Raw genomic sequence first — 16,414 nt, forward strand, 5'->3', positions numbered from 1 at the left:
AACCAAATAGCGTAAGGCAAACCTCTCCCTCTAGAGAAATGATGAGGAAAAGAATCAAACTTCACAGAGTAGAAATTAATCACATTGCTTAGTGCAGTACAGAAGGTTCTCAGATGCTGGAGCTGCATAGACGCTACAGGAAAGTTATCTTCTATAATTTCAGTTTTATCACTTCAGGAATAATAAGGACGGTACCAAGCTTCTCTCAAAGGTGCACACAGACATACAGGGGGCAACACATGCAAGAACACATGCAAGTGGCAAGGAGGAAGATTTCAGCTAGATAATCCTGAATCCCAAGTGCTTTGTACACCACCTGCAATATGTGGCTTCAGCTAATGAGTGTGGGGAAAGAGATGAGGGAATGCATGGCTTTCACTCCATGCACGGCCTCGCACATTCATACTGAGTGTGGCTGGCCCAGGCCCATCTCCCATTGCTGCTTGTCTTTTGGAATTGCTTGGAAAAAATACAGCTTCAATTATCAAAAAATAAAAAGGGGTTTTAAATTTCAAATGAAAGGCAGTCATGGAATAGCACAGGCATAAAAAGACGTGAAATCCAGGAAGCATTAATCAGATGAGAAAGGCTTTATTAACACTTCAGTGAGGAGCCTACAAGGACACTTCTGCCAACATTTGCAATAGAGAAGAAAATACAAGGAGAGTATTAATTATACCATGCAACCTACTCCTCTTGAAAATAGGAGCAATATCATTAAAGGAAACTATCAAAGGCAGAGTGTTCACATTTGAGGAATAAGATGTCAAAGTATGAAGTCTGCCAACTTCTCAGCCTTTTTCCTACTGAGAGGTAGGCTCCATCCACTGGATCTCAGTGCTCAGGGAAAGCACATGAAGGAGCAAGCATGCCTCCATCTCCCTTTGAGCTTGGATCTTGCTTCTCCAACATCTGCATCATGCTGCAACTTTCCTCTCCTTTCTGATATCAGATGCTCAACGAACAAACAGTTGTTTCCAGCACAAGGGATCCCAGTGTAGGGAGTTATCCACAGTTTCACTGGCAACCCATCTGACTACATGAGTGCAGAGGGTGTGAGAAAGGGACCAGGAAACCAATGGCAGGCATAAAATGAGATGGCTGACAAGTTCAGGAATACAAAACCACATAGTTTTAAAAAAACACATGTTCAGTGGTATTGAATTCCTTTGCACTGAATTAAAAAGATCATAATTGTGAACTAAGAATGTTAAAATCCTGAATTATTAATAGCTGGCCACATAAACCTGAAGCTTAAGCTAGTTTCCAGGTCACATCCTGAACTTCCATTCTGCACCACATGTACTTTGGAAATGGTAAGAAATAGAAGGCAAAACTCCCCCAGTAAAGCATACGCAACTTCTCTGGATGTGAAAGAATTTTTGCTGTTGCTGTCACCCATTTCATTAGCCCGGAGGGAAAGCTTGTCCAGCGTTTGTGCTGACAAGAGTCTCTTCTTGCTGGGTAGTTATCACTTACGTCTTCAGCTTCATGCTTGGCAGAGCTCAGCAAGCCCAACGGTGCTTATTGGAATGACTTCAGTGGAAAGTCTCCCTGTCACAAGGTTTGACACTAAGCCAGTGCTTTGAAACTGGTGGCCTTGCTTAGTTAGCAGACAAAAGTTAAAATCATAGGGAGGGGTTGTAGATCAGACTACAGAAAGCATTGCACATCCTCCTGATGCTTCATATCTCACACTGGCACGAAGATTCTCATCCTCTTATCTGTTCACCAGACTCACCTTTAAGAGCTACATTCCAGGTACATCCCATAAGCTTCCACAGAGTAACAAAATACTAGGTAGGGGGAGTTTTACTGTTATTTTCACCAATAAATCTCAGTGTTTTGCCAAGACAATTTTCATCATTGCAAAAGAAGAAGAAGGAGGAAAGAAACAAGGATTAATGTTCAGTCACCCATCTGGCAGAAGTACGAACAAAACCCAGGTATCAACAAGTGCCATGTTCCATCATCGGACTGACACATCCTGCAAATACACATGTAAAACCAGGATATCGTAGGAGAAAAAAAGCTAGCAAAGGTCCTCGCTAAATAAAACAAAACCAAGAAATATTTGATTGAAAAAAAAGCAACAGGAAACTTTAGAAACTCAGAACGTCCAAGAAACAACTCTCTTCTGTTACTCTTTAAAGAGCCACCCAGCTTGACCCTTCACAGCTGATGGCGCCCATCTAGATCAGAGTTCAAACCAGACAGTGACAGCTCTATTTCAGCAGGTACCAGGTACTACAAATCATAGCACTGTGAGGGCAAGGGATGGAGGCAAGGAGGTGAGGAAAATATGAACACAGTGAACAACTTGGGCAGAGGGAATTGACTTGCAATGAATCAGCTTCTCCAGTGGCAGATCAGAAGCACCATTTCTTCTGACATGGCCTTGCCTATATAATTGCAAATGAAATTTCATTGTTTGGACCTCCTGGTATTCAGACCCCACATGTAATTCAATCTGCCTTAAGCAGAAGCATTTTGTAATGTGATTTAAGGGAAAAAAAGTTTGATACAAATACTCTTATTTCATTTCAAATTTGTGCCATTGGCAAAGGCTGTGCTAGCATCTTTTTGTCCTGCATGTTTGAATTAGACAGTTAGCAGCTCTTTTTTGTCAATCACCCGTGGATTAATTCCATTTCTGCCCTGTCCCCAAGTCCACTGTCATTAGGAGTAGATGCTTTGGTTTTCTTTCCTCATCCTTCTCACACATTAAGCCAACCATGAAGAGAACCTCAATGGAGTACAACTTCCTGCTCTTAGACAAAGCAGACGTGAAACATTCAGCAGCCATAAAGAAATATGCTCACTCCAGAAAGCCTTTTTACTCACAGTTGCAAATGTTGCATATTTATATCCGGAGGGAGCTGGCTATCTACTTCAAAGGCAAACACAACATCATCAAAAAGGCCTAATTGTACCAGGCACATGGTGCAGCATAGCACACAGGGAAGATGTTCTCAGGCCAAAATGGCTAAAATACTGTTTTCAAATATTGTATTTATCAGAAAGGAGACATTCTGGATCTTGGTTTTAGACAGTTGTAAATTTAGGAGCAAGTCCAGGATCACTGTAATGTTAGCTTTAGAAACACTGAGAGTGCTGATTCAGGGAGGGCAGCCACAGGGGAAGGGAAGACCCATGAGAGGGCTTGCAAGCGAAGCCTTACTGATCCTAAAACCTTCTCACCATGCACCCTAAAGCCCACCCTGTGGAGGCTAAAGAACTCTGGTTCCCAACTGGAAAATACCTTAATCCTGCACTTCCACTTTGTGCCCACATTATGGATTTTGCCAGCTTGTTGCCCTCAGTTAAAGATGCATCTTTGCTGCTACGAGATCTTGGTGATGCATTTTGAGTCTAGACTACAGAGTTGTCTTCTGACAGAAGGCTCTGCTTTCTGAGGACACTGGCAGTGGTAGAAATCAATGCAAACAGACGACAACCATGGGTGGCTGCATGAGAAACTGCAACTTATTCAACAGAAGGTCCATGCTTCAGTGAGCAAAACATGCCATGCGTCCATGTGTAGTATGGCAAAAAGTCCTATTGTAATTTGGTATGGGAGTCTTTTCATACAGAGAAGGAAAATCTCTGATCTAATTCAGGGATAATTACAGGGCCATAAAGGATGTCCTGTTATTCATCACACCCCAAGAGTTCAAAGAATTCCTCATCAAATCTAAACTAAAGGAATCCCAAGCCTCTTCTAAAGCTCCTACAGCTCCTTTTCCAAAGCAATTGCAGTACTATGGAATATCAAGCAGAGAAAGCTAATCAGAACAATTCAAGAACAGAAAATCTCAAAGAGAAGACCAAGGGAAAAATAAATCAGTGAGGACCCACAGGCTTCTGATGCCCGTTAAGTAAAATTAATCTGTAATGTAATTAGACTTCTCCACAGAGAGACAGGTATAATTGAATTAGAGGTGCCTGGGTAGAGTTTCAGAGTTTAGTGGATCCTCCCAGGCTTTCCCACCCTCGTCTCCCACTTCTACAAGCTCACAAAACTCTTCCTCAGTTCATTTCTAAGCACCTTCCCTGAGACAACATAATTAGAATTGGCTACTTCTCTCTTGCTCTACGTCAGACAAACCAAGTCCTGCTCCTGCATAGCAAAGTTCATTCATCATGGATTAACCTTAAAGCCATTTTTAAACTGTCACTCTTAGAGTTGAAGGATTTTGCCAAGTGTTTCCAGGAGCTGTTTAAATTCCCTTGCTTTTGTGATATCTTGTTCTGCCTTTATCTAATAGATTTGTACACAAATCTGGGGCAGGACAGGGCTTTCAAGGAGCACTCCCCAATAGGTTAAGCCACTTAGGGAGCGGAATGTGTTTACTCTGGGGATAAGTCAGGCTGGCTGTGATTTAGGGCAGGCAGAGGTGAGTGGGGCCAAGTCCAGTCTTACCATGACCACAACAACAAAGCAACCAGTTACAAACAAAGTCCCACACCTCTTAAGGCATAAAATATTCCCTGCGATCAATGTTAAACTTTAAACATAGGAAAGATTATGCTATGAAAACTTGATTTAGCTTAGATCTTAGGCAGAAGCTCTTCCCTGTGACGGTGCTGAGGTGCTGGCACAGGGTGCCCAGAGAAGCTGTGGCTGCCCCATCCCTGGCAGTGTTCAAGGCCAGGTTGGACACAGGGGCTTGGAGCAAGCTGCTCTAGTGGAAGGTGTCCCTGCCTGTGGCAGGGGTTGGAGCTGGATGAGCTTTAAGGTCCCTTCCAACACAAACCATTCTAGGATTCCACAATCCCCCAGGAAAATGGGCAGAAACCTTTAGTTCATTACCCATGCAAAGGCAGGCTGGGAGGATGAGGATTTAACTCCCAAGAGGTTCTATGCTGTTTTTTGATTTTTCCATAAAAAATAAGCCAATGGGATGCCTCATTCTTAGCTAGGTGGTACCCTAACACCAAGAAATCAAAGTATGCTACCCAAGTGTTCCTGAAACTAATTGACAATCCTGTTATGGACACATGCAGAGCTCCTGAAAGAAGGATCCACCCAACACCTGATCCCTGGCACAGCGCGATTTCAACTTTCCCTACGTTTCATCTTCAGCTGAGGTAGGTTAGAAGCCTAATTTGTGGCCTCTGTCCCAGGTACATTTCCCACCTGAAGCTGTAGCTTTAATTCTAATCAACAGAAACATCCCTCCTAGCTCTCGTATGAACATCAAGTAGAATTTGCTGGCTTACGGATTTCTTTCTGTTCTCTTAGAGAAGTTACACAGAAGGTGTTCCCACAACTGAGTTTGTAAATCTGAAGCCTTTTTTTGAGTTGAAAGACTTAAAATTAGTTTTTTTCTAACATTTACTTCTACTTCAAGAGAAAATCCTAAGCCTTAAACTTGCAATTATTCTGCCAGTGTAGTATACTATATCCTCTGTTAATCTTAGGAAATGAGTGAGTAAGAATGACTTCTGTGTAGTCTGTCTTTCTTTTTGGTCTAAATCTTGGGAAAAAGAAAAAAAAGAAGGAAAAAGGAAAAATCGAAAAACAAACAATAAACCCAGAGTTGAAAGAAGCATCTCTCATTAGTGCTCCAGTTACCTGGTGATATTAATGTTTCAGCAAGCATTAAGAGCAAGGTTTTGAAGCCAGAGCAGCGAGTGTTCTTGAGCTTCTAGATGTATGAAACAAAAACTTCAGATGTTTGCTTCCTTATAATAAGGTAAAACCTAAGGATCTGAGGCTAGAAATATTTAGCTTTCTAATTGATACAGAAATCAAATAGATGTAGGTAGATAAGTCAAAAATTATGGAGCTAGACTGTTTGCAGTATTTTGGGGGGGGGGGGGTGTCCTAGTCTTCTGTTCTCTTGCTTCAGAAGTTTGACTAAACAAATTCTGAACTAGCCACATCTGAATATCAAGTGCTGAACAACAGATTGGTTCCTGGCCATTTTATAGTCAGAAGTGGTCAATGCAATGGCTCTCTCTTCCAGAAACAGACCCTCCATCCCTTCCCGTCAGAAGGATGAAATTGCAGTGTCCCACTTTCAGCATCACCATATTCTTATCTTACTGATTTGTAACAGTTTTCCAGCTCTAGGAGTCACAACCTTCATTAAAATAGAGTAAAAAGCTCTGTCCCTCACCCTCCACGGTTGTTAAAATGGGTTTCACAAGCAAGTCTGCAACCTCAGTGTAACACTGATGTTTAAAGGCTTTGGCTGCAGAAAGCTGCCTCTGTCTGTTATTCAGCATAGCACAAAACAATATGCAATTTAAATAAAAATAATCATACTTCAAAAGCACTTACAGACTATCTGAAGACCAGACTGATAGGTGACCACAGGAACCAAGCTAAAATGAAAGCTTTTGCACAGATACAGTATAATCTTCTGTGTGGTATTACTATCATCACAGTTGCACATATTTTCACAGAAGGACATTGTGACATCTATCCCACCTAATCACACACCATTAGTAAGGAAGACACGATAATCAAACAAGACCTTCTGTAAAATTGCAACCTTTTAAAGAACATGACAATAATTGCCATAACTGCAGTGAAGTAGTGTATGATTCTATAAGCACAGAGAGACATTTTTATCTTCCAGATAGCATGTGCTGCTACACCAGAGACTTCAGACCTGGCAGAGCTTTAAGTGTGTCCACTGCAAAAGTCACCCATAGATGCAGCTCAGCTGCACAGTGGCATGAATTCTGCAGGTCTCTGGGAAGATACTGATTAGACAGAGAAACCTGCCTTTACCCAAGTTGACAGCCATTCCCTCTCCTTTCATAAAGGCTGCTAAGGAGCAAATCCTTCTGCCATGCTAATGGATGCATCTAAGTTTCAGATAACGTTTAGGTTAACATTCCCATCTCAAACAAGTATCATGACCTGGCAGATTTATTCTGAATTGTGCATTTCTGACCCTCATCTGAGGGAGGCATAGGAGGGTGAAAACCAGACCTCATGGTGATTTGACAGCAGTGCTCGGAGTGATCGAGAGTGCAAGACCTTGGTAGAGGACAGATGGAGTCCCCAGTACTCACACAGCGCAGTGGTGAGCTTCTCTGGCTGGTCATAGTGCACCATCGCAACGCAGAGTGTGTTGAGGGCAACCACGCAGAGGACGACCCAGTAGAAGCTCTGAGCTTTCACCATGCGCCGGATGAAGAACCGGAACATCTTCTCTTTCCTCCTGAAGTAGGATGAGCTCTCGTTCTTCCCACTCTTCAAACTGGCACGGGCAAAAGGAGACCCTGGCATAGAAAGAAGAGTCACCACACCACATCCCGGCCAGCCAAAAGCTGGAGGATGTTGCTGGGCACACAGATCTGCACCCGAGCACCAGAAACACGGCTGAGCAGAAAGCTGGGCACATTGACTATGGGCTGAGCAAGGGATTCTTGCTTGCAATGACATCATGAAGGATGAAAGCTGAGATTTTAGAACTTCATGAATGAATGCCCAGCATTACCATCTAAAGAAACCAGGCTTCCAACTCTATGAAGCGATCTTGAATATCCCAGTTTAACTCATAACTGTTGTGTTCCTGGTTGCCTGGAGGTACAGCAAGAGTCTGGCACAGTGGTATCATTGCCTGCAGTGTGGAGCACATCCTCTTGAAACTGGGCAGTGCAGCTGGCAACAGGAAAGCTAGTCCCTATTTCCCCTACTCCAAGGACAGGGCAAAGACCCAGCCCTTACTACTGAACTGAGTGAAGTCTCCTTATTTCACCCTCCAACTTCATGTATTTCTACAGCAGAGGGCTCAATGTGCCTCCCCGCTTCATATTTTGGGCACAGCTACTCATTTGTACCAATTCTGCCTGTATCAGCTATATTTTGTGTCTGGTGTGAAACCCTGGAAGAAAGTCAAGTGTTTTAACAATAGGAAGCCGACGGAAAAAATGATTTCTAATGTAAGCTCTCCCCCTGTGGCAGCAGGCACTCTTCAAACAGAAGATGAAAAGGCAATCTCCGGCCAGTGCTGAGGCAGGAGAAATCAGCACACGTTACTCAGACACGTGTATCCCTTGGAGTTCATCTGCAGCAGCCGCAGACCTTGTTGCCAGCAGGGAAAATCATGACTGCCACAGGCTGCCCACTACTTGGTTCCTGCTGTGCTGGCACCCCTCAGAGACTATAAGCAAACCTTGCTTATAGATGGTTTGTGGCAAGATGTTTTGTTTCACTGGAACAAGCTGCCCATGGAAGTTGTGAATGCTCCATCCATGAAAGGATGGAAAGGAAGGAAAGCCAGGTTGGAAGAGGCTTGGAGCAAAATAGTCTAATGGAAGGTGTCCCTGCCACTGGCATGGGGCTGGAAATGGATGAGCTTTAAGGTCCCTTCCAACCCAAACCGTACTATGATTCTAGGATAGTATGCTATTGTCCTTCCCCATCATGGGATAGAGCCTCCCAGTAAGTAGGGCAGAGCAGGATGCACATGGTCCTGTCTTGGACAAAGCACCACGAGAGCATATAACTTGCATGGGCTGCCGTTGGAGATGGCTGAGTTACATGAACAAGGTGTTTGAGCTGCGGCTTCTGAATTTTTGAGTGTACTCCCTTACATTGCAACACTTGGCAGCAGTGGGACTCTCACCCTGTTTCATCCTGCAATAACATCAAACACAGCACCCATAAAAAGGATGAAGCATCCAGATGTGACAGCAATGGGTTCTCCAAGCCTCACAGCTACACAAGAGCAGCTGTGCTGTGTTCCCAATAGAAAGCAAGCTCTCTGCTCCATGTCACATTTTGGCTATCCACCGACATGCCAAATGCAGGGCTGGCCCTGGCCAGGCTTTGAACAAGCTCCTTGTGGAAAAGCTCAGTGATGTTCTGTTGGTTTGATAATCCTCCCTTCGGCAGTTAAAAAAAAACCAACCAACAAATCATACTGCTTATCTACTGCTTTAAGAAAACAAGGTGAAATACAGGTTACAGTAATGGTTACACCATATTGTAATACTGTTTAGCAGGTAAAGACTTCTCAGATATTCAAGCCAGACTATACTCTCAGATCTGCATGGCCATGTCTGCTGTCCTTTTGCCCCCTCTCTACTGGCTCTACTGATCTTCCAGAAAAGAAAAGCAGCAGTATTTAAACTGATCTCACATAGAAAACACCCACTTCTACAATCTCCACTGTCTGGCAATTAAGAATGTCCTGTGCCTGGTACAGTGTAGAGGGTGGGAAGCCAGAAGGAGCCAGCATCTACTGCTGCACGCTTATTAGTGCTGAAAGAAAGGCTGGGAGTTGGGAGAAAAGAAAAGAATAAATGCTAAGAACAACTCCAGAGAACACACCGGGAAGTCTTTACCACTATAGAGCTTTATAATATAATTATAAGGCTCATTGAGGTACTTGTGTTTGAATTAAAGTGCAACGTATTCAGTCAACGGCCAGCAAGAGACCTGTCAGAGTCTCTAGCACTCCGGTCTGCATCTTCACTCAGTAATTATATTGTTAGTTCTTCCACAATCCTTAGCTCCCATCAGCAAAACATTACCGAAAACCATCCAAAACCCCCTCTCTCAGAAACATATTCTTTATGCATAATTGCCCATCTGATCCGATTGTTTATGTTATGCAGAGTTTCAGCCTTTTCAGGAGCCTGCGCAAGTATCTGCTTTATCCATTTCTTTTTTTTCTGCCTTGTTCCATGAATCAAAGTCAAAAACACTTCTCCCAAGTGGGTGAACCACTTGCAGAAGGTGGAAAGCACTGCTGTTATTTTCCCTGCCATATGCTCCTGAGACAGTTCCCAGCTCTGCATCAGATTATCCACAAGTCCAGATGCTCCGTCATCCGTTGCCACCTGAAACGCTGAATTCCAAGATCTGTTTGCGTGGCATGGGTGCCCAGAGCCTGGAGGGACTTGGATGCGAATGCAAAGACCTCATGATTATTGCCACAAATGTTCCAAAAATGACCACTCCTTGTTATCCATGCAGGGATCTGAGCTGCTTGAAATAAATCAGAGCAAAAATGCACACGGCTGCTGCATTTTTGTCCTCTTTCAGCAACAAACCTCTCATACAACTGTCAGTTTAACAGCTTCAGCCTGCTCGGTCTGGGGTAACTGTGGTGGTTCAACACTGCGTGATGGGGTCAGTAGCATGCTCAGCAACATTCAATTCCTGCAACCAGGCCTTCGTTGGAACTACATACTCTTAAGGTCCTTTCCAACCCAAACTGTTGTGTGATTTAAAGGGTAAAAAAATAAAATCCAGCAGCAGCTCAAATCTGTTAAAATGTTAATGCCAAATTTCCAAGAGCATTTGAGGCGCTCATGCTTGCAAGCATATATGGACATGTACTCTCAAATGTACTGTTTGTGCTGCTCCACGTATGCATCCAGGATTTGCTGCTTCGTGGTAACTGGGGTGCCAAGACATTTCTGTGGAAGATAATGAGAACATCTGCTGCTTCAGCAGCAGAGCAAAATACAGACTCAAACAACAGGGACAGGAATAAGCAAACTAGCTAACTCTGAAGCAGTCAGGAAGATGTATCCCCAGCCAGCAAGTAAAAGCCCATTACTGAAAGGTTTTTCTGTTGGTGTCCTATCAGCTTCCCTTCTATGGGGTGCTGTGCACTCAGAGCCTACCTCTCCCTGCAACTCCAGACCTGCTTCCTGCCTCTCCCCCAGCAGTGTCTCAGGAGGATCCTGGTTCTCTGCTAGCTGCAGCACCAGCAGCACCTCTGTAGCCTGACAGTGCCTTAGTCACGAGAGCTGAAGACACCAAACTCACACCATCAGTATTATCCCATGCAGGATGCCACCCTCTGTATTGGAGATATGTGGGTAACTGCGTGCACACGAATGTGATATCTCCATATCTAGCTTTAAAAATGTAGAGAATTGCCTTAAGATCCTCTTACAAGGCAAGACCAAGAGAACTGGGGCCTCTGCCTGGAATTTCCCAGGAACCATTGACACAACAAAGGCTGCAAAACCACACACTGTGCATTAGTGGCGGATGTGACTAAGTGTCCACTTCCTCTCCTCCCTACAACAGCTGAGGCTTAGAAGCACCATTTGACATATTGGGGTTTAATTAGCATGGATGCGCATGTTCCAAGCAGAATCACACTATGGCCAACACAGCACAGAGTCTCCAAGCATCTAGGCAAGGCTCTTTAAAGGGTGCAGCATGCAATAGCTGAGCAGGGCAGCGTGGGGAGAGGGTGAAACCACAAAGCCTTTTGCTTTGGGAAGTTGAGTGTTGCTGCAGGAGCAGTGGTCATTCTCCTTCTTGAAACTGCAGCTTCTGGAGGCAAGAAGTCGCTCAGAGGAAACATGACATGAACGCGTTTAGGTGGAGATCTGAACCTCAGGGAATGCGAAGCCAGTACTCACCAACGGAGCAAATGTCTGTGAAATGGTCCTCACCTTCTTCAGCATGAATCAGGTCGTTTTTGCTCTTCTTTATCGCAGCTCTTTTCAACACTGTGTGCAAATTAAAGAGAAAAAGCCCCGTGAGCATTCAGAGTGGCTTCTCTCTCCCCCTCCCTTCACTCTCCAGGGACAGCATTTACTTCCCAATGCCAGCTCAAAGCTCTCACGCATGGGTAAGCTGGAGCAAACTAAGCGACCTACAACCTTGCAGGGCCTCTGCATGCTTCAGTTCCAGGGTCATTTAGTTTTTTGACCTTCCAGATGTTGAAGGCTTGGCCATGCACAGATCTGCATCCTTACACTTCACCCCAGCAGATGCAGGAGGATGGGGGAGCCACTGCAGCTGCTGGACCATTCAGCACAGCAGAAAGGCTGGGCAGGATCACTGAATCTTTCTGAGCCCCAGTGGGTTATGAGTGCTTCTATCCATTAGAAACATTAATGCTGCTTACAGTGTGCACCATTAAGAAGTTACGTTTACAGTGCTCAGATAGAGTTTACCGCAGAACAATGCCTCAAGGAGCAGAAATGCTGTGTCAAAAGCAACTGCCACAAATCATCCTCTTAATAGCACCCAGTATACGATTCCTTCCCTCTGGGGATGTCATAACTCGTTGAAAACACACTTTGTCCAACAGCATCTCTTGTGGGGAGGGGAAACAGCTACACCGTGTTACTTGACAGGGAAAGAGAACTGGAGGTTAAGGCTCAGAGAGGTCTGCACCATTCACCCAGTGCACAAGGGGTAAGATGGACACTGGTCCCACGACCACCTACCTGTGAAACCTTGAGAACTAGCAGAAAAAAATACGTTGACACAGTTTGGCAACAGCTTCAAGACATACAGTAACTAAGCACCATTTGCTATCAGCAGTAAGACACCCCATGGTGTGGTGATACATACTGGTCAGATGGCACACACAGCAAACCACGCACTCTGCAGCGACTGCCCTGGGGGTAGCTTTGGACAAGAAGATCCCCTCACTCTACACAAACTTCCTGCCTTGACAGAGAAACTGAAGCGCTGCTTCCTCCACAGCTAAGGCAAGTGTTAGTGCTTCTGTCACTCCAAGAAAACACCCAGACCGTCACCCAGGTTCAGAGGCTCAAAGAGGAGAGGATGCTCTCAACCTGTGATCTGGATCCCATTTTGTCTGCAAGAGGAGAGGATGCTCTGAACCTGTGATTTGGGTCCCATTTTGTTTGCAAATAAACCTGCTTTTGCTCTTTTCTTCCCCACCCATCAGGAAGCTGAATCTTCAGTCCCAGCACTATCAGCTGTTGGGTCCTGCAGGCTGCATCTGTCTCCAGCAGGTCCAGGACCAGCACTGGAACGTAACCAGACCTGAGAACAAAGTTTTATAACACTCCCTGGTGTGACTTGAGCACCTTCCTCTTTATCTTCTCCCTGAGATAACTCCTGCCTATGTTTAGCAATGAGGTCATGCTGTCTCTTCACACAACTTGGATGCAATATCCGTCTGTTTTGGGGATGAAGATAATTTACCAGCATAGATATGGGCTGCTCCTTAGCAGTTGGCTTCAAGGCTGGGAACATTGCTGGGCTCCTTTAGCTTACTAGTATAGAGTGAACTTTAGCATACCTGGGTCTTCACTCCATGGCCCGCACCCACCTCTAGTTTGCTCACAGACTACTCTTCCAGACACCCATATCACCCTGAGACTAACAGCTCTGGCTGCACCCACGTGCTGGACAAACTTGCACAACACACACACACCCCACGCACCCTCACACATGCACAAAGATTTGCCAAGCACACCTCAGCCCTGACCTTCTGCAGCCCCAGCTCTTCCATCCCCAAGTCCTCCCCGAGCACAGGTCACCATGCTGGCCAAGGAGGACCAGCAGCAGGGATCCTGATGCCCAAGGAGCCGTGTGGCTCGGACTAAGGTGCAAAACCACCCATGAAACATGGCTGGTGACCTGGGCACGTGGGGCTGTGGGGAAGAAGCACTGCCCCGCTGTGCCACCTAAGCCCCTGGTGATTTGCAATCCACTCACTGTTGTAGCTGCTGCCGCTGCTAGTCTCTGCCGGTGCGGTGCCTTGTTGAATCGGCCCTTCCGAGGCGGCCCTCCCTGACAGTGAATGGGAGGAGAAAAAAAAAGAGGAGGGAAAGGGAGGGGAGGGGAAAGGAGGAGACATGGGAGGACGAAAGATGGTCAGAAAAGGGAGAGGGAAGAATCTTTAACTGAACTTTGACTGGCTGTCGCATCCTAAGAGCTCATCGGTCTGGAGGCGCAGGGAGAGCAGTCCCTGCAGCCTCACTGCACCTGCATCCGAAGCTTGGTACCTCCAGCCATCCTGCATCGCTAGGGTCACACGTCAGAAGGTAGGATCACCACACCCTGTTATGTCTTACTGCTTACAAGTAACAGGGGTCTTAGTCTCTCTGTCAGATCCAGTTGGAAACCTCGGTTTAGAGCCCTGCCTTCTCTTGGTCAATGCATTTCTCTTCTGGCATCCACTCTGCAGCCTACCCCCACCACAAACTGCACGTAGACACAGCCAGCTGGGCTTGGCAGAGGCTGACCGGTCACACTGGTGTGGTCCCACAGGCAGAAAAGGGACCAACCGACCCCAAGGGCAGAACCCCATCCCAGGGTGGTGTGTCACATAACCTGCAACCTCAAAAAGACCTAACATGGGAAAAGGGACTCTTTAGCCCAACCTATGCCAAGTGCATGCAAGAGCGTGTTTCTCACGCCCTACTGGTTACAATGGAAAGCCATGTCAGCGTACACAGGTGAACCTTTCATGTATCACAGGAGGAAAAACCACACAACAAAACAACCTACCGTCCAGAGGAGATTTCTCTTCTGCATTCCTGTCTTCCTCTGCCAGCATTACCTCCTCTGTAAAAGGAAAAGAAAACAGCAAGGGTTCAACTTCAGGTTTATCACATCCCCTCTTTAAAACCAGCTGAGCTGGATGCAGCAGGCATCTGTGCCAGCTGCCACCGAGCTTACCCCATTGCACCACCCAGGTACAAGAAGTCTGTGGTGGAAGGGACGGCTCAGAGTACTGTGTGTCTGACCCCATGTCCCTCTTGCACAGGGGGAGGAGGCCAGATGCACCTCTGGAAGACTGTAGCACTTCCTCCATCTTCACAATCAACCACCCACTCCAGTGTCTTTACCCAGCTATCATCAGCAAGGGACTTCTGGAGACCAAAACCCTTCCTTCAGACCTAGGCAAGACTGCAAGTCAGAGGATGCCATAGCCAGCCACACTGGAGACAGAGAAGTGAATGACTGCTGCTCTTCCATCTCCATAAAGAAGACTTAAGACTCAACCTCTGATAAACAGACCTCATGGCACAGGGTAACACAGGCAGGGATTGCTGCTGCCACATCCCAGAAGACAGAATATCACCAAATAGCCATCACATTGAATCTTTGTCCCGATAAAATCCACAGCCAAGTTTCCATGGGGGAGTTACGGCCGGCCAGTTCAGATTGCGCAACACGTGCTAGAACACCATGGTTGGTTTCCATCCCTATGTAACTCATCTGCAAAATACAATTTTATGCTTTCCTAGAGGAAAAGAATCCAGAAAACCCTGAAAAGGCAACTTCCCCAAACTGACTCATTTTTATCTGTGTGAAAGATAAATTTCCTGAGGTTTCACAATGCAAATGTCATCACCCGACTCCGTTGCAGTACGCACCACGCTGTGCCAATATTGAAACCACAGATTTGAGCTCACTGCTAGAAAATCATGCGAGGATTTTCTAAAGGACAGTCTAAAGCAGAAGAAATATTGAGTTAGCAGCTGGTAAACTGTACACTTCCTTATGTTATTATAAATGACAAATTCTTTCACATGCTTGATGTAATTTGGGATCTTACTAAAAGATCTGACACTTTTCACACCACATTTTGCTTTAAAGTCCATTTGAGCCAGTCTGGATGGAAAACTAATTTCCAAAACAGAAATAATACAAACAAACCAGAGGCCAAACATCAAAGCGTGTAGCTGAAAACTGTATAGAAGAATACTAGAGGGATCAGCACTATGCAGAAGCCTTATATAATCTCTTTATTAATCATCTGGGAAAGAAAGTGAATGATCCATTAATAAGACAGTAAATTGAGAAGGCTGGAAAATAATATCCAGGACTGAGGTAGAATGTAAAAATCAAGCAGAGGAGAACAAAAGTGCAGTTCTGGTGTCCTCTATATAAGAAGGATATGGAGCTGCTGGAGAACGTCCAGAGGAGGCCACAAGGATGATCAGGGGCTGGAGCACCTCCTATATGGAGAAAAGCTGAAAAAGTTGGGGCTGTTCAGCCTGGAGAAGAGAAGCTGCATGGAGACCTCAGAGCAGCTTCCCGTGGCTGAAGGGAGCTACAAGGATGCTGGAGAGGGACTCTTCATCAGGGACTGCAGTGATAGGACAAGGGGTGATGGGTTCAAACTGATACAGGGGAAGTTCAGGTTGGAGATAAGGCAGAAGCTCTTCCCTGTGAGGGTGCTGAGGCGCTGGCGCAGGGTGCCCAGAGAAGTGGCAAATGATCCATCCCTGTCAGTGTTGAAGGCCAGGCTAGACAGGGCCTTGGGCAACACGGTCTAGAGGGAGGTGTCCCTGCCGGTGGCAGGAGGTTGGAACTGGATGATCTTAAGGCCCTTTCCAACCCAAACCATTCTATGATTTTATGAAAATAAGAAAGTACAAACTAGTGCACCAGAGAGATGGAGGAAAGGAGAGCTGAGAGGGAGGGAAATGTCAGGTGAGCTAAAAGTGTGCATTTTAAGAAGTATGAAATCCTTCCAAAACCCACAAGCCAGTATAATGCAGGTTTTTTCTGAGGCTCATTAAGACAGGTCAGGAGAGAGAAATGGACTCTTTATAGACAGTTCCAAAGACTTCTCTCTGATACCAACACCTCAGAAACCAAAAGGTTCTTCCAAAGTCTTGCCTTAGGGAAAAGCTGTACTGGTGTTTGGAGGTTAAAAGTATATAAGTAGTTAAACAGCAATTAACAATGAACATGACT

General features: G+C 45.5%; 1 protein-coding gene across 11 annotated transcripts in view; it reads right to left on the minus strand.

The window, feature by feature from the left end:
* CACNA1B (calcium voltage-gated channel subunit alpha1 B) overlaps positions 1 to 16,414 on the minus strand; it is a 297,873-nt gene that overhangs the window by 126,471 nt on the left and 154,988 nt on the right. For 6 of the 11 annotated variants that reach the window (XM_062640317.1, XM_062640320.1, XM_062640311.1 and 3 more), the window contains 4 exons: positions 14,213 to 14,269; positions 13,418 to 13,492; positions 11,356 to 11,445; positions 7,033 to 7,242 (listed from right to left, as the gene is read on the minus strand). In XM_062640317.1, coding sequence (XP_062496301.1) covers positions 7,033 to 7,242; positions 11,356 to 11,445; positions 13,418 to 13,492; positions 14,213 to 14,269 — 432 coding nt within the window. The remainder of the gene's footprint in view (positions 1 to 7,032; positions 7,243 to 11,355; positions 11,446 to 13,417; positions 13,493 to 14,212; positions 14,270 to 16,414) is intronic. The other 5 variants (XM_062640314.1, XM_062640310.1, XM_062640316.1 and 2 more) reach the window with 3 other exon arrangements.

Source organism: Pezoporus occidentalis, unplaced genomic scaffold, assembly GCF_034315485.1.
Source record: "Pezoporus occidentalis ecotype Australia unplaced genomic scaffold, CSIRO_AGI_Poc_V1 ctg64, whole genome shotgun sequence".
NCBI classification, from domain to species: Eukaryota; Metazoa; Chordata; class Aves; order Psittaciformes; family Psittacidae; genus Pezoporus; species Pezoporus occidentalis.